Source organism: Pyrus communis, chromosome 2 (genome assembly GCF_963583255.1).
Source record: "Pyrus communis chromosome 2, drPyrComm1.1, whole genome shotgun sequence".
NCBI lineage: Eukaryota > Viridiplantae > Streptophyta > Magnoliopsida > Rosales > Rosaceae > Pyrus > Pyrus communis.
Window position 1 is genome coordinate 29,356,929 of NC_084804.1, and position 24,264 is coordinate 29,381,192.

Consider the following 24,264-nt stretch of genomic DNA (forward strand, 5'->3'; position numbering starts at 1 on the left):
ATTCGAGCATTCAAAGCTAAGATCTCGGACCAGGGAAGGTGATGAATTTTTTGGCGGTGCTAACTTCATCCAATTTAACGAGGGTTGGCCGGAAAACACATCGGGAAACCTGCAACTCGTCGGGAAAATTGAAGCCGTGAGGTTCCGTTCGAACAACGCATAGCTAGAAAGAGGGGGAGGACAGAGAAATAGAGACTGTAATCAATAAGGAGTTTGACCAGGAATGAGAAAGAGACATGAATTGAGAGGTCTAAGAGGAAAAAAAGAGGGAGAGGGTGGGACGATGAGAGAAGAGGAAAAGAGTGGGACGGAAATGGTAGGAAAAAATGGAGAAAAAGATAAGATCATAATAAAATATTAATAATTTATATATTAAATAATATAATATTAGAATTTGTTATTATCCAGCTTCTTAGTCCAATACTGCATCAAACGCTTCACTAAGTTAGTCCAGTTTAGTCTAGTCTAAGCCAGTCCAGCTTAGTCCTTGAAGCTAATCCAGTCCGAGATAGTCCGGCACAACAAACGCCCCCTAAAAGTATTATGTAGAACTTTTATGCTTGTGTGACATGTTACTGGCCATGAGAAGTTCATAGTGCAAGTTCCTATGTTGTAACTCCTAAGGGTAGGTTGTGTGTTGAACTTACTACACCATGAAGCAGTGGTACATGGATGGTCCTGCTTGGTATATCCGTGATAGGGGACCATACATATTACATGGGTGATCATGCTTGGTATATCCGTAATGGGTGATCACCGACTACACGATTATACTATGCTTATGGTTCTGCTTGGTATATCCGCAATAGGGGACTATATGCATTCTAGGAGTGATCATGCTTGATATATCCGTGATGGGTGATCACTACATAGAGCTATAAGATACAGTCCTGCTTGGTATATCCACAATGGGGGACTATTAAGGGTGATCATGCTTGGTATATTTGCGATGGGTGATCACTGCCTACGTTATTAGACTATGCCTATGGTTCTGGTTGGTTTATCTATAATGGGGAACCATACACATTCTAGGAGTGATCACACTTGGTATATCCGCAATGGGTTAGCACTACGTAGAGTTAGGATGTGGTTCTGCTTGGTATATCCACCATGGGAGACCATACATATTTCAGGGGTGATCATACTTGGTATATCCACGATAGGTGATCACTGCCTGCACACTGAGATTATGCCTATGGTTCTGCTTGGTTTATCCGCAATGGGGGACCATAACCAGGGGTGATGAAGATTAGTTATACGTAGAACACTTTGATAGGCGACCATATTTTAGTTTGATTCCGTTAAGTGGTTTGGAATCATTACTCTTGCTCATTTCCATAAAGTTAGACTGGAACCCTAGATTCAAATGAATGGGAATTACCCACAGTAGACGTTATGAGTATAAATTAGATTTGCCATGTTATTATTTATAATCCAAGTAAGGAATTGTGTAGAGTTCCTTTATTAAATTTTGTGAAATGATTTGTGATCTTTTTGATTGATTAACATAGTTAAATGTTAATATTGTGCATCTTTGATTCATGGAATTGGTTAATTAAAGTGATTGTGGAATGATGTTGGATATGATTGTTATTAATATGATTAGATTAGGTGATCAATGTGACTAGGGAATAATAATGTGCTTTGTTGATTTTTTAGATATGTTACATGTTATGGATTGCGGTATTATGTTGAAAACATAGTGATTTATATGATTGATGGAATGGAAATCTTGAATATCATGGGGTTCGTTATGTAACCTGAATCAAATAATTCATGCTTGTCAAGTCCCAATAATTGATTGAGGAATGCTATGCCTTTTTGTTAAAACGTACTAGGATAAACGTCAAAGTGTAGTGGATGGTGAACTACGAAAGGCTTGATCCCTTCTTAGGGTATGTAGGTAGTCTAACGCTAAGGTTAGATGCATTCATGAAATAAAAGAAAATGATTGCGTGGTTGAATCATTGATTGAGTTTTGGTTGTTTTGGAGGCAAGACATGATGGATAAACAAGGATGTGGTGATGTCCTGTGTCGATCTTAGACATATGTTGGGATCGGGGCGTGACATGCTGAGTTGGTCAGGCCAATGTCTATCTCTTTGCACCTGAGTTTAACCTATATCACTTAAAATTGTAAGAGCATCTCCGACAGAGAAATGCAAATCTAAGACGTAAAAGTTAATTTACATCTCATTTTATATTTTAGGGAGATGTAAATGTTAATTATACTCTCGATGAAAGAAGATGTAATTTGAGATTCCATTTGTTGTTCTCTCTTTGATTGTCAAATCCCACCTCCAAAAAATTGTAAAGAAAAGTGCAAATTTTCATTTTTATTTAAATCTATTAGCGGAGATGAATATTTTACATTTGGCCATTGTAATGTTTTCCAGCCAACAAAAACTGTAAAATGCCAATTTTACAATATTTTGCATCTTTTATCGGAAATGCTTTAATAGTTTAAGGTAGTGCTCCACACACTCATATTTACCTCTCACACCCCCTCAATTTCCGACCATCAAATCAAATAAATTGAAGAAAATCAATGGACAAAAATAAACAAAAGTATGTTAAAAGTAAAAATGAGTGTGAATGGTACTACTCGTAGTTTATCCATCACAAACAAAACAAACACACAAAATGATTAACAATAATGAGTTTGTTTGAATGTGTTTTAAAAATGATTGAAAATGTTTTTAAAGAATGTTCTTGGGTTCCAAAAACACTTTAAGTGCTTTTTACAATAAATATAAGTTATGTACTTCTTCCAGGAAACACTCTAAGTGTTTTCCCAAGATTTATTAGCATTTTTACTAAAAATTATTTCCAAAAAAATTTTCACTAAAAATACTTTCGATCATTTTAAAAGTACATTAAAAAAATAAGCTCAATATTAATTTTGGCCACCGCAAACAGAACAAACACAGTAGACTAACAATAATATTAATTTTGGCCTCTATATAAACTTGTCCTAAACGGCCGGCCACAATTATTCCCGCTCATTCTCAGCGTATTTTATTTTTCAAAGTCCCCTTTTTAATTCACAATACGCGCGGTTGCCCATCCTCCAAATTAAAATCCCCCGCCACGTCACCACAGTAATTAATTATCTATTCTTTTTCAAATTTTATTTTTCATCCACTACCGTCGTTCTCACTCGTCCCCCCCCCCCCCCTTTTCTCTCTCTCTGCAACTCTCACTTTGCCTTTAAGAAGACGAAACACTCTCTCTATCTCTCTCTCGCTACTTTCTCTCTCTACTTTCTCTTTCTACAGTCGCACACATTGCAGAAAAATAGTAGCAGAAAGATTTGATTAATTTTAAATAATTAGTAAGTAAATAAATTAAAAAAGGGAAAACAATGTTCTTCGCTTTCGGTTCGCGAGCCATGTGACCGCTCTGACATATTCTCTTTGTTCTTCTTTTACTTCTTCTTCTTCTTCTTCTTACTTCTTCCATTTTTTTTGTTTTTTAATCGCTGCATTTTTCCAAATCTCTGTCACCGAGTCACCGTCCGAGTTGACTCAGCTGGATGGCCTCGTCCTCACGAGCCCGCAGCAGCTCGCCTTTCTCTTACCGGAAGCCATCCAGTCCCTACTCCTCCACCTCCTCGTCTGCCGCGTTGATCAACGGTCGGATGATTCCGCGCTCCTGCTCGACCTCCGCCTCCTCGTTCTACAACTCGGGAGGTGGACTCGGGTCGCGATCCATGACGCCGGGTAGCGGCCGCTCCGATTCAATGCAGTACGCTTCCGGGGGTTACAGTGCTCGCTCGCCGGTCGGGTTCGCGTCCGAGGAGCTTTTGGCGGAGATGCTCGAGGCGCCCAAGGGTGGGGATAGCATATCGGTGACGATTCGGTTTCGGCCGCTGAGGTAAGTGTTGGTAGATCTGAGCGTATTGGATCAGATCTATGAGCTCTGGGATTGGAGGATTTTGAAATGTTGGATTCTAGGGTTTGGTTTTGAGGCAATGTGATTGAATTGGTTTCGTTTTTTGGGGGTTTTGGTTGCAGCGAGAGGGAGTTTCAGAGAGGGGATGAGGTCACTTGGTATGCAGACGGCGATAAGATTGTGAGGAATGAGTATAATCCAGCTACGGCCTATGCATTTGGTAATATATTAGTTAGTATTCATTAAATTTGAAAATTTTGATGTGGGGTTCATTTCGATTTCAGTTTGTTTTGGGAATGAAAAAGAAATTGTGTTGGAATTAATCTGCATTTAACGTAGAAACGTTTTGAAAACTGATTGGATTTGGGGATGATTTTGTTGCGGCAGATAGAGTTTTTGGACAGCATGCCAATTCGCAAGAGGTGTACGAAGTTGCCGCTAAACCTGTTGTCAAAGCTGCCATGGAAGGTGTCAATGGTATGACATACTTCTCTTGTTGATCACAAATGGAGAATTTGATAATCCCTAACAAGAAATGTTGATATTGTTTCTGTAGGAATGTGTATAATTTTTTTAATGAAAAGTCGAGACTGGTCCAAAGTCCATTAGGTTTAGTCGAAAACGGATAGATTAAGTAAATTATGTTCAATTCTCTTGTTAGTTTTCCATTTCTTACGGCTTGAGTATTGACAATGTAGGTACCGTTTTTGCTTATGGTGTGACAAGTAGTGGAAAGACACACACTATGCATGTAAGTTCCGCTTTCTTTTCTTGGGATTATGCTACTGAAAGTTAAAGAATATTGAAAAATCATGTTCGCTTGTTTTTTCAGTAAAGCTCTGTTTGTGAGTTGTGCAGAAAAGGTTATAATGACCAATGTTTACACTCTGTCTCTTTGATCCCACACTAGGAGACTAGATTTAAGGTTGCCTTCCATGGCCCTGAAAATATTAATGTCTAATGATTAATGAGAAACTGCGTATATGGAAGTTATTATACCATAATGATAGGGGTTGTTTTCAATGTGAATGCTTTATCTGTTTTTTTTCTCCATTACAAGGATTTTTTGAAGTTGAAATTTGATGGCCATGTGCTCATTTTGCTTGGATTTGCAGTAATCCAACATCTAAACAGACCTAGCACCCATCTAAGATTGATCTAGTTGTTGTTCACAATAAAGGAGTTACATACTTGGAAACCCTTGTATTTGCTTGTAGATTGTTAGTGGGGGGACGCAAGAGTGGTCATGAAAACCTGATAACAAATGGGCACGTTGTTTGTGCTTTCTAATCTTTATCAACCCTTTACAAAACTATCTTCGTTTAACTCCAGTAAAAATCCTGCACCAGCACTTATATCCCCTCTTCCCCTTTAGATTCAATGCACATTAATACATAATGTAAAAGAACTTTGTTAAAGGCTGAAGGACAGAAATTTAGCATAGATGTATATCTGGTAAACTAAAATGACAAGCCAAACCTCAAAAGCCATCTAAACGATGGAGCCTAAGCTTCATCATGGAGTGTTCCACTCCCTCAGAAGCTCTTCATGTCTCAAGTCACAAGAACCACATAAAACTTAAAGGATGTCTTCTCCAAACAGCTTTATTTTTACATTTCTACCATATAGTAACCCAAAAACAAGACCTGGGCCTGACATACCCAATTGACTCCAAATCCCCAAAAGCTTGACTTGGATTCTTTTCTGCATTCTTACAAATATATAAAGAGATGCACTCTCAGGCATGATTCCATTGATCATCAAATTATCCAGAGTCATTTGGATCTATTTATTTGAGCAAGTCAAGACATCACTGGTAGCACCTAAGTATCAGTATCTAATTTAACTAAGCTATAATGATTTAATGAAGCCATAAACGATTAAAGATTTTTAAGGTGCAGCTGGGTAAGTCCTAGGTTTGGTTTGTGATTAGCCGAAATGTAGATGAACAACTGTTCATGCACTGACATATAGCTATGTTTAACTTGTTTACTTTGGAACATTGTATGTGTCGTATGTCCCTAATACCATTCTATCTGGCAAGGTCACATTAGATTCTGCCAGAATATGATCTTTTGAACTTAGTTTGTTCATCCATAATTTTCATCATATGTTTGTGTTGTACCTTACTTTTGTTCTTTATGAAGTTTTTTGCCATACTTCATATTGTTTGTTTGGGTTCCCTTACTGTTGTGTTTACTCATTTCTAATCTACACAGGGTGATCAAAATGCTCCAGGTGTCATACCGTTGGCGATAAAGGATGTCTTCAGTATTATTCAAGATGTAAGAGCTCCTAAGAGTTTTGTAGTTCTGAAGTATGACTGTTAAATCTTAGTTTTCCTTTATTCCTCCCCCTTCCTTCAGTTTAACATTACACTAGGATATTTCTTGCCATTTTTTTCTTGTACATTCTCAGAAAGTAAATTTATTTTTGTACAGCCACTACTCCATTCCCTCCCTTCATTCCCACACTGGTTTCTTAGTATTACCTTGGGAGTTACATATATGTTGCATCTATTTTAATAGTTTGATTTTAAACATACTAGTCCAGATGTGATTTGTTTTCTTCAGCAATGTTATTGTGATAATTTACTTCTAAGTGCTTTTATTGCATATCCTGTCTGTCTTTCAGCATCAAGGTGTCTATTTGTTTTCTGTTTCTGTTGATACAAACACTAGAGACAGACTTGAGTTTCCTGTTTGGTGGCTAATTCATAGCTGCATTCATTTTTCAGACCCCAGGAAGGGAATTTTTACTGCGTGTCTCATACCTAGAGATCTACAACGAGGTCAGTGGAGCTATATGTATTGGCAGTCACATTTTAGGGCTTGAGATTATATGGTAGCTCAGTTTTTCCTGGGTATAATGTACCTGTCATTCCTCTGTGTTTTGAAGATATTTCCTAATAATTTAAAGGGACTTTTGCATCTAGGTCCAAAAACATAGGTAGTTTTTGGGACTGAGTCCAGTTATCCAATTAAATATTTTGATATCAATTTTGCCCCTTTAGATAAAAATATTTAAATTCTTTAAATTTTTTAATCATTTATTCAGTTTTTAAATTTTGAATATTTAAATACTCAAACTAAAATATTGTCTAGTAACTACTTACTATTTATGAAGAAAACAAAACCAATATAATCTAGTAACTACCTATTGTATAGGAAGAAAGATGCTTTATACCTACAAAGCAGATATAATCTACCTGCAAAACAAGAATAAACTACCTATTGAATTGGAAGAAAAATGCTGGGAACCTACATGGTGGAACATAGAAATATAAATATGATATAATATACCTCCATTAAAGGAACGAATTTGGAGGGAAAAACAAAAAAATATAACCCATGAAAAGAAGAGACAAAAAAAGGAGGATTGATTCCATGATCTAACAGAGGGAATTGTTTGGAAGAAGGAAAAAAAGGAGGGATGAAACGGATTGGGGTTGAGGTGATTATATGGCTATAACTAATCCTACAATTAAGGGATTAGTTAAACCACAAATAATCCCATATTTAAGAAATTTTGTGTATTTACTACAATTCGTAAGCCTAAGGGGTAAATATGGTACAATCCACAAATAAGCATACGTGAAATCTTAATTATTGGACCTATTTCAATGAAGTGGACTAATCCTATTAATGGTTCACAAAATTGGATCTATATCAAGTTATTCCTAATTTAAACTCTGGGATTTCTTCCAACCATCATTTATTTGTATATTTTCATCTTCATGATCTAAGTTTTTACTTGACAGATGTTTCTTGATATCCTTTTTAGTTTTTTCCTGAGTGAAAGTTTTTTCTTTTATGTTCAATATTCTTATTTGTATTGATTTAAGGTGCTATTTCTGCATCTGGTATCAGGTGATAAATGACTTGCTTGATCCAACAGGTCAAAATTTGCGTGTTAGAGAAGATTCCCAGGTTTGTAACTCATCTTTTAATGGCTTCCTGATTTAACTGTATCTATTTTGTTTTATTTTTAGGGCCTCTGAAAGATTCCCACTTATATTGTTTTAGGGGAATAATAAATGTATATTTTTATCTTGTATTCATAAGCACATTTAGTTTTTGCTGGCCTTATCATTTTTCTCTGTTTGTATCCTTGAATTTTCAGGGTACTTATGTTGAGGGTATAAAAGAAGAAGTCGTTTTGTCTCCTGGGCATGCACTTTCTTTCATTGCTGCTGGAGAAGGTACTTGCAGGGATGACATATTTGGCTTTTCTGTTTCTCCCAGTTTTATTAGGTTAAAAATGATTTATTGACTGCATTTTGAACCGATGCATGGGAATGGCAGAGCATCGTCATGTTGGATCAAACAATTTTAATCTGTTCAGCAGTCGAAGTCACACCATATTTACACTGGTAAACCTTCTTCATAACATACTTCCCTGATAAGTTTTTATATACTCAATCTGTATTTAATGTTTTATCTTTAAATAATGTTGAGGAACCAAATTCTGAACACATTGAGACATGCATCAATTAAACATAGCAACAGTTTTAAGTCAATTTTAAAATGCAGAGTTTTGTTGTTACTTGTTGGAGCCTTGGATATTCCTTATGGAACGTAGCACAAATTTTTTCGAGTTCATTTGTCAATACAATATTTGCCTGGGGAGGTACAAGGCTTTCAGATAAATTTGTAAATATTTTGACTGTTGTATTTGTTATTTCCTACTTTTCTCTGTAAAAATTTCTTCGTATCAGTATTTTTCTGTTTCTTTATATAAGCACATGACATTGTGACTTTTGTGAAACATTTGTGCTAATCATATTTAATTCACCGGATGCATTTGCAGATGATAGAAAGCAGTGCCCATGGTGATGAGTATGACGGAGTGATCTTCTCTCAACTTGTATGATTCAAACGGATTGTCATCCCAAATATTAGATTTTTAGTTTCATACATGTTTTTAATCTTATTATTTGTTTGTTTGTTTTCTTTAGAATTTAATTGATCTAGCTGGATCTGAGAGCTCGAAAACCGAAACAACTGGACTAAGAAGAAAGGAAGGATCATACATAAACAAGAGTCTTCTAACTCTTGGGACTGTAAGTGCCTTACAATTTGATTAACATTAACTGCATAATTTGTGTTATCTATGGTCCTAAGGCTAAGTAAAGCCTTAATGCACACCATTCTAGCCACATGAAAGAATGTATATAGTGACAATTTTTTCTGCAACATGATGCTGATGCACTTTTCATTTTAGTTGAGGAACTTCATGAATGATCAAGTTTTACTGTTTAGAAAACAAAGTGGCCACCATTTTTATAAATCATGATCAGGTTTCTAATGAACAGAAAAGCAATATGATATTTAATTCATAACTTGATGTTATGGTTGCAATGAAGGTAATCGGAAAGCTGAGTGAGGGAAAGGCATCCCATGTGCCATATCGAGATTCTAAGCTTACCCGTCTTTTACAATCTTCGTTAAGCGGGCATGGACATGTTTCAGTGAGTTCCAATACTACAACTGTTAGCCCATGTGCTTTGAAATTTGCTTTTTGAATCAATTATTCTGAAAAAATTATGCAGTTAAAAGTTACAACTATCATAACTTTGCTTTTCATATTTATTTATTTATTTTGCTTTTTTTTCCTTGCCCATGTTTCCCAGCTTATTTGCACGGTGACTCCTGCATCAAGTAGCATGGAGGAAACTCATAATACATTGAAATTTGCAAGCAGGGCAAAGCGAGTAGAAATCTATGCATCGCGTAATAAGGTGTGCAAAGACTCATAGCATGAATACAGTTTTAAGTCAATACTCAACATTAAACACTTAAGACTCACTATTCTGCCCTTTGGCTTTTCTTTGAAATTATTTCTAGCAGATTATTGATGAAAAGTCATTGATTAAGAAGTATCAAAGAGAGATTTCGGTCCTGAAAACAGAACTTGATCAACTAAGGCAGGGGATGCTTGTTGGCATCAGTCATGAGGAGATTGTCAGCTTAAAGCAAAAGGTTTTGTTCCTAAACTGAAATAAGTTCTTTTGGCTTAGTAATGAGTTTATATTAAGACTTACTTATGATTGTTTTGGTTTGGAAATAGTTGGAAGAAGGTCAATTTAAGATGCAATCAAGATTGGAGGAAGAAGAGGAAGTGAAGGCTGCTCTTATGAGTAGAATCCAGAGGCTGACGAAGCTCATCCTTGTTTCTTCGAAAAATACCATCCCTGGATTGAGTGATATTCCCAGCCACCAACGCGGTTTTTCTGTTGGTGAGGATGAAGTGAGTTCCTTACTCATTTAAGCTGTATATGGTCTGTACTGTTTTCTTCTCCTTTTTTTGACGTTAGTTGTTTGAGCTTGAATGTTGATTATATTTATGCCAAATGTGACAAGTCAGTACAAGGAGAAACTGTGTTGAAAGTTTGAGAATTTATTTTTGTTTTGCAAGTTATGCAGACAAGGATGTTTGTTTCATATTACTGTTTGGTTGCTTAGCTTTAGCAAAGAAAAAAAGGATTTATTTCTGATCACTTAACTTCTAATGTTAATTTTATGTTTTTCTTTCCTTTCTAGTTAATATTCTCTTAAAAAGGTTTATAGTGTCGTCAAACTTGATCTTTCCTACTTGTTTTCTGGAGTGGAAAGCATCGTACAATGTTTACTTTTTGTGTGGCTTTTGTATGGCAGAAAATGGAAGTAATGCGAGATGGACCCTTGCTTCTAGAAGGTGAGAACCAAAAGGAGTCACCGTCTTCCGCATCTGCTGTTCCATCAGATATGGCTTATGATTTTAGACACAAGAGATCTTTGAGCAGGTGGAATGAAGAGCTCCCACCAGCTGGCAGTACAATTACAGATTCAACTCAAGCGGGTGAACTTATCAGTGGTTCAGGAGTTCCAATGGTAACTACTTTTCATATATTTTTGTTCTGTTTCCATTTCAGCATATAAAGCTTGGATGCATTTGTCGAATTATCACAAATACAGTTGATTTCTATTTTAAGTCTTGGTAATAATAATTTGAAATATATATGAGGAAGCACTTTAGTCTTTTGGCTAAGTTAATTTTGCGAAACATTTCTGAGGCCAACGGTCTGAGGAAGAGGGAATTGGAACTTGCTTGTTTCTTTCCCACATGTTCGCGCTTGCGTGTAACAAACATATATATATGGGCTTATGCACGCTTATACAAGCATATACACTTGTAGGAAATTGCAAATAAGATACATGAGGATTTATCTTGTCTAGTTTTCAGAGTTCTTACCATTCTTCCTTCAAATACTTTTCCTGTTCAGAACTCTTATTCAATGATCAAATCAGGATATGCCATAAAGTTTCTTGTATGTACTATTTGATTTTGCCACATACCACATAATAACTATTATTTCTTATTAACAGACTTATGGTAAGTAATAATTGCCCTTGGGCAAGTTCTATATATAATTTACTTAGACACTTCAGTATGAATTCGTTTGTTGGCTCCAATATTCATTTATTTTAAAGGATTTATTATTCAATATTATGATGTAATTATGATTGCTTATTTTAATATACTTTAGGGAGGGATGACAATGTCAGATCACATGGACCTGCTGGTTGAGCAAGTTAAGATGCTTGCTGGAGAGATTGCACTGGGTACCAGCTCCTTGAAACGATTGGTGGAGCAGTCTGTAGATGACCCTGAAAGCTCCAAAACTCAAGTATATATTCTATTCTTATCAATCCTATTCTGCATACTTGGAAGTCCTAATTATTGTCTCTGGAATGTTGTGAAAGCTTGGTTAGCAAAAAAAAAAAAAAAGACAGTGGCTTGCACTTGTTAGTTGAATGTTGGTAGGGCCTATTTAACACAATATTAATTGACAGTTGGAACTAATTGAATATATCTGCGGAGTTTGTCATTTGGATCCATCTTACTGTGGTATTCTGGCTAGTGGCTATAAATGAGGTCATGTTCATTTGAATCTGATCAGTTTTTACAAGCAATAATGTAAAATTTACGGGCCTGTCTAGTTCATGATCTCCATTTAACACTCAACATCCTAAGTAGTTTAACAGTTTACAGCTTCATTTGAGCAGCAGCTGAAGTATGTTTATTTTACTTAAAATGATTGTGATTAAAAATCCATGCTTACAGATTGAGAACTTGGAATGTGATATCCATGAAAAGAGAAGGCAAATGAGGGTTTTGGAACAGTGCATTAATGAAAGTGGTGAGGCTTCAATTGCTAATGCATCTATGGTTGAGATGCAGCAGGTAGTTTTGCATTCTCATCATCTTAGTTATTATTATTCATAAGTAGTACTCCAATTTTGTTTTACTATTGTCAAAAAATTGCTGAAATTTTGTTTTAATCTGCAACAGACAGTTAAGAGACTGACAACCCAGTGCAATGAGAAGGGATTTGAGTTGGAAGTGAGTGCATGCTTTATATCAGTTTTTGATGTACACAAAATGGGCAATGTTTAATTTTAAATTTTTCCTATTGCTTTAGCTGTTATCTGTGTTTGGGGATATAACCCTTGCTCATTACATTCTAATTGCCGTGGAACTCATCTTTAAAGTGTACCTTTCATGCAGATAAAATCAGCAGACAATCGTATTCTCCAGGAGCAATTGCAAAATAAGGCTAGAATGCCTTCCTTAGTTCCTTTTGAGCATTATCTTTTGTTAACTTTTTCTTCCATTCAGCTGATCATTTTATGTTTTACTTGTATCAGTGCAGGCTTTTAAATCCTTAAGTATATTGCTGAGCTTTCTGTGTATTTGCAGTGTGCAGAGAACATGGAATTGCAAGAAAAAGTGGATCAGTTAGAGCAGCGTTTGGCTTCGGTATCTGGTGAAAGATCATCACTGTCTTCCGAGCAGTGTGTATCTGAAGAGTATGTTGAGGAGTTGCAAAAGAAAATTCAGTCTCAGGTGGTTACTGAAACTTTCTGGCTCATCAATCTATAGAGCTTAATGGATTAATAAATGCTAGCTACCACCTTTAGTTCAAGTATATTTACATACTATTGACTAGCACCCTCTCTTTTGTTTTAGTTTATTGTTCTTGGTTCATGTGTACTTTATGTAGAAGTTATAGTTTCTCTGTCATCATTACTTGGCAGTTGAACTTATATTTATTTATTATTTAGAATGGTGAAATCCATAGGTTTGTTTAGTTATATTTTCTTTGTACTTTCACGTGAATTGGTTAATATTAGGAGTTCTCTTTCTTGTGTGCTTGAATATATTGTTGTGGCAATGTAAGATGTTGAAGAGACGTTGCTTCAACTTTCATGCTATACATCTAACTAATTGATGCTTTTGTTCCTTCTCATAGGGGATTGAGAATGAAAAACTAAAGCTGGAGCACGTGCAGTTCTCAGAGGAGAGGAGTGGGTTACATGTGCAGAACCAAAAACTGGCCGAAGAAGCTTCTTATGCAAAGGAACTGGCATCTGCTGCTGCTGTTGAATTGAAGAATTTGGCTGGTGAAGTGACAAAGCTCTCATTGCAGAATGCAAAACTAGAAAAAGAGTTGTTGGCTGCCCGGGAGTTAGTCAATTCTAAAAGTTCTTCCTTGCAACCTGTTAATGGCATTAATCGGAAGTACAATGATAGACCAAGAGGTGGGAGGAAAGGGAGGCTATCTGGTGGTGCTGATAACTTTGAGGCATGGAATCTTGATTCGGATGATTTAAGGATGGAACTCCAAGCAAGGAAACAGCGAGAGGCAGCTCTTGAGACTGCCCTTGCTGAAAAGGAATTTACAGAAGAGGAGTACAGGAAAAAGGTTGAAGATGCAAAGAAAAGGGAGGACGCTCTAGAAAATGATTTAGCAAACATGTGGGTGTTGGTCGCAAAATTAAAGAAAGAGGGCGGGTCTATCCCTGAGACACACACAGAAGAAAGGCATAATGATGTGATAGAAAATAGTAATGGTCTAAAAGCAACTGTGAATGAGATTGCCACCATAGAGAGACAAGTTTTGGATGCTTCAAAATCCGCTGATGATGAAAGTCCTAAGGAAGAACCTCTTGTTCTTCGCCTTAAGGTAACCTGAGAATCTGCATTCTCTTTTGAAATAAATGTTCTAGGATTGTTTCAGTATTCCTCTATGATTTGGATTGGGGACATTAAAAGGCTATCGGTTCTGTTTTAAGGTTCCTTTAGTTTTGTAAAACCAACAAGTCAAAAGCACAGTTATGTTTGAATGGCGCTGAGGACATGAAAAAGAAGAGTCAATTGGTACTTTAATTTTAGGGCGTTGCTTTCTTAGGTCATAGGTTTGGTTTGGAAACATTTTTGCATAGAGATTGTGTCCTTCTTGGCTCAATCCAAATGGTTCTGTTTCATATGCTTGGCTGTACTATGTATGTACAGATCTTTCGATGAATTCACGATGTTATCATATGCTTATTAGTATGAGGGGTCAACCATTTTTTTGTTCTTGTGAAAAGCATGCGGATGCTTAAGTTAAAGACATAAGCATTAATGAATTATCGTCAAGTTGTGTGGTTTGAAGTAGAGGAATCCTTTTGTAATCCTAAAAATGTTATAATTGGAGGCCATTTATAATATACCCCACTTTTATGTTTTCAGGCTCGAATGCAAGAGATGAAGGAGAAAGAGCTCAAACACCAGGGAAATGGAGATGCCAATTCCCATTTGTGTAAAGTATGTTTTGAATCACCAACAGCAGCAATTCTTCTCCCTTGCCGGCATTTTTGTTGTAAGTCATTCTGAAGTTTTGTGTAACAAAAGTTTCAATTCAACCCTAGTTACTCAATCATTTCTAATAGTAACTCTGGTGTACCTTTTGCAGTGTGTAAGTCTTGTTCACTTGCATGTTCTGAGTGCCCAATTTGTCGTACAAAGATTTCAGATAGGCTTTTTGCATTTACTTCGTGACAGTCTATTATTCCCGGAAATGAAGGTAATGCAAGTTTCTCATTCTTTGATCAATTCGTTGCTTGGATCACTTCGATCAATTTGCAGTATTGGATGTGTGATCTATTCATATTTTAGCGAGGGCGACTCTCAATTTGCTTTCCTGCGTTTCTATTTTGCAGGGCTTTTATGAACATTCTTTTTTATGTGAAATAGTGGGTGAGATTCTTTAATTAGTTTGGGTGTATGTAAGTAACTGTGTAAAAGAGTGGGTGTATGTAAAAGAGTATATCGGTATGTTGTTTGTGTCGCTCTCCATTTGGGTCCTGTGAAATAACAAGGGACAAAGATGGGGAAGAAAGAAATGAGCACATTTGGGAGTTTGAGATGCAGAAGGGATGATGTTGCTTTGTTTTTTTAAGTATGCAGCAAAATGTTGTGATTGAGGGGTCCTGTCCTATATAAAACATTTCTTTGCCGTGTATAGAAAACAAAGTACGCTTAAGAAGCATTATTCTTCCACCTGTTCAGGTGTTTTCTTCATTATTTCACTGTTTATTTTCTTCTGAATTTTGGACACGCAACACTTCCTAGCATTTCTTTTCCCTTTTGCCGCCACGGTGGTGTTCCAAGCCGTTAATACAAGCCCAAGTGGAGATACTTTGACACATGGTCTTGTACTAGTGGTTCGGTATGCCACGGTGACCGTGAACTTGAGTCCATGTGAGTAAATTTTAGTTGTCCCTAAGAAAGGGCGGCATGGTTGGTGACTGCTGCTAACAAAATTGGTATTACGTTTAATTCTCTGGACACATTTAGTTGGCTTTCTAAGACAATGATGTAGTGTGGATGCAAATATCACATAGGTTGAGAACGGAATTGATAATCACGTCTTTTTTTTTTTTGTCTTTTTTCTCTTACACTCTTAATTTATGGATATCAAAATTGAATAAAATGAACGGAAATAATGGACAATGTTTTATAAGAGTGGAGAGGGAGAAAACAAATAGGGGTTCATATAGGGTCTTTTGTGTAATCTGCGCCAATCCCTGTGAAAGCACAAGCATCATTGTTTGATTCAAGAAAGAATAAGTTTTGTATTGCTTATGTATTGAACGATGCACATGAGGTTAGTGCGAACGGTGATTATCATTTTCCATGGGTTATTATTAGCTGGTGAACTATTTTTTAGATATGTAATGGTGGATGTTTTCGCCGACAGGGTCTCCTTCTTCAATCTATTGCATTTTGAGTCGAAATTCTTGTCACTCTCTAATCTAGCCTAATATAGTAACCCCGCTTGTAATTTTTGACAAACGAGAACATTAGTAGATTAAATTCTTAAACAATAGCTTAATATAGTAATGCTGCTTGTAATTAAAATTAATTTTTAAATACGCAATCAATTTCTCACACCTCAAAGATGGAGTACTTGCATGCATGATTCTCTCCAGCACATCATTTTTTTATGAGTGAGTGTATTTATTGTCTTTTGATGTTTAGGAGAGCAATGCTCGCACTTTCATAGTTTGGGTATAATATCCCGTACTCATGATCCAATATCATGTATAGTACTTTCATGCATGATTCTCTCCAGCACATCATTTTTATGAGCGAGCGAGCGTATTTATTGTCTTTTGATGTGGAGAGCAAAGCTCATACTTTCATAGTTCAGGTATAATATCTCGTGCTAATGATATAAGATCATGTATAAGTTTCTCTTTATGCGACGTTAATTCATTTACACATAACACAAACGGTGCCCTTTGTGTTGTGAGTTTCTGTTTCTAATTACATAAGTTGATCTCCACTAAATGACATAACAAATGTTGGTGAGATAAATGTTGAGTAGCATTAAATCTCTCCCATCCTGAGAGTCTCTCCTTGCCTAGTTAGGGTTTCTACCAGTTTGTCTGGTTTTCATCCTGTTTGTCGTCTTTTGTCCCCAACATAATTGGTTCTCTCCCATCCACTAGTTGTATGAGATATTTTGCCTTAGTCCCAACCTTCCACCCATCACATCAAATAAGTTTTCCCAGTATTCATTATGGCCACCTATTGCTTTTAATCCCATCTTGTTGCTGCCTCCTCCATCTACCAGTTCAAATCCTCCAAGATCTACCATATATTTTTGTTTCTTTATCTTTCTTCCTTTTGGGTCTTTTTCTATGTTTCTACTTCATGTCTAAGTTTAAATCTGAAATTCCATGGGATATTTTTCTCTTTTTGGGGTTTGACCTCCTGTTCCCAACACCACAATCCCTGGACACGTACTCCATGGAGAATTTAATCCCCTTTATGTCAATGTTTCCTATAGTATCCAGTTTGCAGCCCTAGCTGGCGGCTTTGCTACCTATGTTAGGGAACAGCCCTTTATTCCCACTTCCGACTCTGTCATTTTCAACATGTTCACATCTCAACCTTCCCTAATTAAACCCTACATCCCTTATCAGTTTTCTTATTTTTTTAATCCCAAGTTGCAAAAATGGAGGAAAGTCCCACTCAAACCAACAACTTTCTAGTTAATCTAGATAGAACTCTTGAACATCCCATCATCAATACTGGTACCCCCGGAGTACTACTATCTGTTTAATCAACTGTTTCTAGGCCCCCTATGGATACTTCAAAGTTTCTTCTTATATCGATACTGCCTTCACCATCACTGCTCCCTCGGAATCTGCAGCAAACAGGATCATCGATAACGGTCTGTGGAATATTGCTGAAGACTATCTGGCTATCTATAGGTAGTCATATCACCTCACTTTTGAGGAAATCCCTGCTCACTGGATTTACTATTCGGTTTAAATGCATGGGGGTGCCTTTAGAAGACTTTTCTATTCAAAATGCTCGTAAGTATGGGAACCCCTTTGGCGAAGTTATTGCTATTGACGACTCCTTAGCTTGTCCGGAGGGAGTTCGTGATTTCCTTCGTGTTCATCTTAAAGTTGATGCCAGAAAACCATGATCTAATGGATTTTGGTTCCAGCCCTATGACAGGGGAAGAACTAGGGTGGTGTTCAAATATGAACGACTGTCCAATTTTTGTTTTAGATGTGGAAAACTAGGCCATTTTGACAAATATTGTGAGCATGATGCGCCAAATGTGTGCAAGACTGTCCATACTCTTTAGCCATGATTGGGGAACAAGTCTATCCGCCCTATATTACCTTGCTTCTCGCTCTAACAATAGTTCTAATGGAAGGAAGAGATGGAATTCCCCATCCCCTAAGGATTCTTAAAGCCTTCCTTGGGTTCTTGGTACCCCTCTACCAAAACCGTCAGCGCAGGGAAGGGGTAGGGGGTGCCTTAGCCACGGTGATCTCTACCAGGATGCACGGAATAATCTTTAAGAGGTGACCATCTTTGTCGCTTAGCCTGCCTCCTACGGAGCCACAAGTCTCACCTATGCCTATGACAGGTATGACTACCTATATGGAAACCAACTCAAGCCTATCTAGAAAAAGTTCCCTCCACCCATAACCGCTTCTACTGCCAGTTGGCCTGTTGAGTCTTTCCAATCAACCTTGCTCTTTCTGTCACCCTCAAAGTTAACTGCCTTTTCCCCTTATACCTTAAACCCCACCACACCCTAAGCAACCACGTGTTTCCAAGAAGGGGATCATTTTCTTTCCTATCATTATTACTCAAATGGAACCCTATCCATTATATGTAGCTTAATGAGACTTTCCATCAGTAACAGCTCTTAGTCTTGATCTCCACATGGGACTCCTAATCATGCTAGCAGTGGCCCCACCATGTCTAGCATTACTCAAAGTCTTTTGTTGGGAAATCTGGGGAAACCTTGTTTGGACCTTATGCTAACTCGAAATGCTCAGAAACGGAAAGTTCACAACTGTGATACTGATGTAGGAAAGAAAAAACAAAAAACTATAATACTGGATAATCAACTATCTCATTCTCTGGCCCAGAAGACCAAGCTTCCCAAGGTTACTACTGTGGCAACTTATATGCGTAACCGTGGCCAACCCTCTGCCAGTCGCAGTAGATCAGGTATTCCTTGTTTGGCAACAACCAAACCAGTCATTTCTATTGAAGATTCCAATGACATGGATACTACCGCTTCTCCACACTCATCGGATGGAGTCGACAGTGGTGCTATCAAGGGTGTGGAGAACCCCACAATTATTCAGGGCACTGGTGGTTGGCCTGACGCAGCCAGGGGGAACAAGTGATCTATCTAGCTTTGAACTGTTAAGGGATTGGGCAAGACTTGATAGTGGATGCTCTTAATTTGTGAGCAAGTAAGATTAAATAAGCCCTTGTTTGTTTTTTTATCTGAAACTAAGTGTAAGAATGATGTCCTTTGAAGGTGGGTTGCTCTCTAGGTTTTTGCAATGCTTTTTCTTTTCCTGCAGTTAACAAGTCTGGTGGATTAAGTCTCTGGTGGAAATATGGTACTGTTGTCCAAATCTTATATGTATCTAATTTTGTTATCGACATATGTGTCTAAGTGCAGTCCGAGTCGCCTTCCATTCATATCTCTTGGTTTTATGGTCCTCTTCACTGTCATAAAAAAAGTTCTTTTTGGGAGAATACTGCATCTCATTCTCTGACCTTGGTCTCCCATGGCTATGTGTTGGTGACTTTAACGAGCTCTTATGGCCACATGAAAAGATGGGAGGTAGAGAATGGGATTACAACCGTACCAGATTCGTAAAGAACTTTATGCATCAGAAAGCTTTAATTGATCTTAGGTACATTGGTCCAGTGTTTACCTGGGAACGTGACTGGAAGAATTGGGGTAAGATTGAGGAATGTTTCGATAAAGCTGTTGTTAATGTGCAATGGATGGATTGATGGCCTTAGGCGATGATTTCCCATGGTCATTTGATAGGCTTTGATCATCGCCCCTTAATCATTCACTATTCTCCTCTTATTGTTCTTGGCCCCATGCCTTTTTCACTTGAAGCATTTTCGCTTAGGAATCTTGAGTTTCTTAATGTTGTAAAGAAGCTTGGAATGATGATATAAATAATTCCTTTGGGTATGCTTTGTCCAATAATTTACTTCATTGTTCTAATGTGTTGTCTTCTTGGAGTAAGAAATTCTCTAACAATAGGACGAAAATCAACAATTTGCTCAAAATCATCAAAGATAATGAATCTCAGCCTAACTCTACTACTAAGCATGAAGTGCACTTATCAAATACCAAAAGCTAGTTGAGGTTTGGAGAAATGAGGAACTTTATTGGCTTCATGTATCAATTGGCTTCGGGAGGAAGATAAAAATACTGCATTTCTCCATCAATCTACAGTTATTAGGCGGTAAAAAAGTCGCATTCTAAAATTGAAAAATAAGAATGATATCTGGTTGGAGGAGGAGGGCCAAATTCGCAGCCACATTGAAGACTATTTTAGAAATCTCTTTTTGGCTTCCCAACCAAGAGATTTTCAGGTTGCTTTGTCGGGTCTGAAACATGTGGTTTCTTCACAAATCAATGATGATCTCCTAAAACCTTTTACTCTTGAGGACATCAAAGGTGCGGTGTTCTAAATGGGAGATTTGAAAGCTACGAGTCATGATGGTTTTCACGGGAACTTTTATCAATCTTGTCGGGAGATTGTCAATAATTTATTTTTGGGGTCATTTCAGAGTTCTCATCTCTTAGGCACCATCATCCTGATATGAATCATACGAACATTGTTCTCATTCCAAAAGTGGAGACGCCTGAATCTATCTTTCAATTTTGTCTTATTAGTGTATGTAACTTTGCTTATAAGTTCTTTTCGAAGTTGATGGCTAATAGATTGAAGGCTTATCTCCCGGGTCTCATTTCTCATCATCAAAGTGCTTTTGTTCCGGGGCATCAGATTCAAGACAATATTTTCGTTGCTCACGAAGCCTTTCATTTTCTAAAGCATTAAAAAACTAAACACGACTTCGAGTTGGGCCTGAAAGTGGATATGAATAAGGCTTATTATCGGGTTGAGTGAGGTTTTCTGGAAGTTGTTCTCCTCTAGCTGGGCTTTCATTCAAAGTGGGTGGCGATGGTTATGACCTGCATCAAAACAGTATTTTTTTTTCTGTCATTTTCAACGGCAAAAGTAGAGAAATTTTTTTCCCTTCCAGGGGGTATTCGCTAGGTAAACCCGTTATCTCCATGCTTGTTCCCTTTCATGACGGAGGCCATTTCTTACCTAATATGTGAGTACTGTGAGGTGGGTGCTCTTTCTGGTATTTATCTGGCTTCATCATGCCATGTGTTGTCCCATATGTTCTTTGCCGACGACTCTCTCTTCTTCATCAATGTGGATCGTGATAACTATTAGGCCCTCCTAAGATTATTGGATATTTATCGTGAGGCGTCTGGCTAAACTATCAATCTGCAAAGTCCTCCATTTTTTTCTCGGCCAACTTCCCCCAAACTATCATCATTGAAGCTTGCAATATTTTCAACATTCCCCAGACCTCAGACTTGGGTAAATATCTTGGTCTCCTTACTGTTTGGGTGGTTCTAAAAAGGAGGCTTTTTCTTTTGTGAAAGATCAGATTTCTTAGAAAATTCAAAGTTGAAAATCGACTTCTTTGTCTTTGGCAGGGCGTGAAATTTTAATTAAGGCAGCTACGACGGCTATCCCTATTTACCCTATGAATTGTTTCCTATTCTCGGCTACTTTCTGCCATGACATTGATGGTCTTCTAGCCATTTTTTGGTGGGGCCAAAAGGAGAACGAGTGTATGATTCATTGGCATAATTGGTTGGCCGTTTCTGCTTCTAAAAGCGTGGCCTGCTTAGCTTCAGAAGTCTTTTGGATTATAATATTGCCTTGTTGGCAAAGCAATTATGGCACCTCAATTCCTATCCAATTGCCTTTTGGGCACGAACTCTCCAAGATCGATACTTTCCTTCAAAAGACGCTCTCAATGTTTCCAATGGTGGTCGGGCCTCCTAGGCTTGGAGCAGTCTTATTCCAGGTCAGGCCCTTATTGTGCAAAAGGCCAAATGGCAAATTGGCGAGGGAAAAAAATGTGTGTATTTGGCAAGATAAATGGCTCACTTCCACCCCTGATGGTCTGCTTCACCTGATCATACTTGTTCCGGATAATGTGGCCAAAACGTCTATGGATGTCATTTTGATTGTTGATCGTAAATGGAATCTGGGGCCGGTATAACATCTCCTCCCCCATCGAAATTTGCCACAATTGAGGCTACCCTTCTTGGAGATCTCTCCCATTCAGATTGTCTGATTTGGCATTGGTCTTTGAATGAAGATTATTCAGTTAGTCGGGTTATGCTTTTAGCCATGCTCTGTCTTTGAACAATCACTCATTGGCTAGCCTGAGTGCTAGCAATTTTGTTTCTGTGGATCTAACCTTCTGAAAGCTAATATGGGGAATGAAGACTCTCCCAAAAATTAAAATTTTCTTATGGAGGATAACTAACATTTGTCTTCCAACTATAGAGGGTATCTACCATCGTCAGGCTCTGAATGACCTTCTTTGTCTTATTTGTAAATCTTCACTGGAGATTGCTGAGCATGTTCTTTTCCTTTGCCCCTGGATTTCGGTGATTTGGTTTGCATCTGGTTTAAATTACCATGTTGATTACCAATCTATTAATACTCTTGATAGATGGTTGTTAGCTTTATCCAAGGTGGTGGAAGGTGGAGATATGTCTTTATTTACTGTGTTATCTTATGTTTCCTTCTTTTGCTGGGAAATCTGGAAAGCCAGATGCCATGCAAGCTTCAACAATGTTCTCCCCTCTCTTTTCAAAACCATGAAACTTACCTCAGATTCTGTCAAGGATTTCCTCAAGGCCACCCCAACCTCTGCCGAGTTGCTGGTTCCACTGCCTTCCCAACCCCTGTGGATCCTTCCCCCACATAATTTTGTGAAAATCAATTGTGATGCTTCGTGGTCTAAAGCTTCCTCTTCTATGGGTTTGGGAGTGGTGGCTAGAAATGAGACAGGGACCCTTAGCTCTGGTGCTGGTAGTAACAGTACTAATGCCTCTTCTTTAGAGGCCGAGGCTAAATGTGCACTTCTGGCAATGGAATTGGCTGTTCAAAATAATCTTTCCAGATTTTTTTTTCGAATCAGATTCGGCAGAACTTGTTTAAAGTATAAATGGCTCCAAAAAGCTCTCTTGTTGGGCTATCTTTCCGATCCTCAACCAGATTCGTCATTTAAGTCACAAATTTCAGTTCCTAAAGTGGTCCCTCGATTCCTCGCCAAGCGAACTCTGCAGCTGACTAGGTTGTATTGCAATGTAAAAGAGGGATGTGTCCAGAAGTCTAGGTGACCAGATCCCCTTTCGCTCTAGTCCACATTCCATCTATCAACGGTCTCCCTTATCCTCACTAGGCTCAGGGTTGTCATGCTCAGAGAAGGTGACTAAAGCTTCGCTTTAAGTCATGTTCTTATCCTTCCCTGGCCATGGGTTGTTCTTTTTTCTTGTCTTTGCTGGCCTTAGCTGTGTGCAGTCTTGTGTTTATTTTTGTCTCTTCCTCGTATTTATTTTTGAACTCATCATCCTATTTATTTTTGGCCACACATCATCCATGTGAATTAAAAAAATACTCTTCTTAAAAAACTTGCGTAGACTTGCAAAAGCAAAGCATCAATATTGCCATAACAAGATAAGGAATGCTCTAGAACAACCAACATCATATTAAAACTTTAAGGTTATTAACTCTTTTTGTCATTGTGTTTCTATCGAGAATCTATTTTGGTAAATGTATTTTCAATTTAGCCAATATGATGAATGTGTTGTCGTATGCTGCAACTTCAGCCACTTAATTATTAGAGAACTGTTATTGGCACTCCAAAAGTCTTATTCTACACTTCTCACAAGTGTATTTTTCTTTCCTAATTAAGTGTGGAATGAGATTTTTGAAGTGCTAATAATAATTCCCAATTACTAAATTAATTATTGACCCATTGAAAATTAACAGAATTAAAATACTTATTTAGAAATTCGTATGGTTTTAAATTCTTAGGTATGCATGTAATAGAGAAGAGAATCTATGACAATCACAAAAATCAAATCAAATGCAAATGGGGTGCGGCTCGGGATTTGGGTATTTACTTTTTGGTGTGGGAGGTGAGGATGGACGACGGGATCTTAAAGATCCCGTGATTGCGACCATTCATCGTATATCATGCGATCAATTTTTGTTAGGTACTATTTATGTTTAATTTTAAATTTTAAAATAATTAATGTTTGCACGATGTACAATGAATGTGGTGAAGGGAGATGGGCCTAGGGATTTATTGTTTTATGTTTCTTGATTTTATTGTTTTGCAGATTGTGAACAATTAAGGCATTTGATAACTATTTTATTTTTAGTTTTTAGTTTTTTCATGCTTTCGAAAACTGAAAAATGAAAGTAGTTACCAAATATGTTTTTAATTTAAAAAAAACAAAAAAAACTCAAAACTGAAAAATGAAATGATTACCAAACAACCTTAAGTAAATTCATTTGAAAGCCAAGTTTGGTTGCATGAATTTGTAACTAAGTATAACATTAAAGTAATTAGTTGTACGAAGGTAATAAGTAA

General features: G+C 37.4%; 1 protein-coding gene across 1 annotated transcript; it reads left to right on the plus strand.

Annotated features, from left to right (window-relative positions):
• Nucleotides 1-3,255: 3,255 nt before the first annotated feature.
• LOC137725551 (kinesin-like protein KIN-7D, mitochondrial) lies at nucleotides 3,256-15,282 on the plus strand. Its single transcript, XM_068464276.1, has 25 exons — nucleotides 3,256-3,876; nucleotides 4,017-4,114; nucleotides 4,282-4,371; nucleotides 4,593-4,645; nucleotides 6,114-6,179; nucleotides 6,632-6,685; nucleotides 7,764-7,823; nucleotides 8,017-8,095; nucleotides 8,199-8,266; nucleotides 8,704-8,760; nucleotides 8,852-8,956; nucleotides 9,260-9,364; nucleotides 9,527-9,634; nucleotides 9,744-9,875; nucleotides 9,964-10,143; nucleotides 10,551-10,766; nucleotides 11,423-11,563; nucleotides 12,001-12,120; nucleotides 12,229-12,279; nucleotides 12,445-12,492; nucleotides 12,637-12,783; nucleotides 13,190-13,903; nucleotides 14,452-14,581; nucleotides 14,675-14,785; nucleotides 14,922-15,282. Exons 1-24 carry the CDS (start codon nucleotides 3,536-3,538, stop codon nucleotides 14,758-14,760), a joined length of 3,249 nt encoding a protein of 1,082 aa, XP_068320377.1. The 5' UTR covers nucleotides 3,256-3,535; the 3' UTR covers nucleotides 14,761-14,785; nucleotides 14,922-15,282.
• The last annotated feature ends 8,982 nt before the right edge of the window (nucleotides 15,283-24,264 follow it).

Excerpts from the sequence above, each read along its gene's own strand:
- LOC137725551 (XM_068464276.1), top strand. The coding sequence starts at position 3,536 with ATGGCCTCGTCCTCACGAGCCCGCAGCAGCTCGCCTTTCTCTTACCGG. Across the intron at positions 8,096-8,198 it reads TTTCATTGCTGCTGGAGAAG|AGCATCGTCATGTTGGATCA; the intron begins GTACTTGCAGGG and ends TGGGAATGGCAG. Across the intron at positions 10,767-11,422 it reads GTGGTTCAGGAGTTCCAATG|GGAGGGATGACAATGTCAGA; the intron begins GTAACTACTTTT and ends AATATACTTTAG.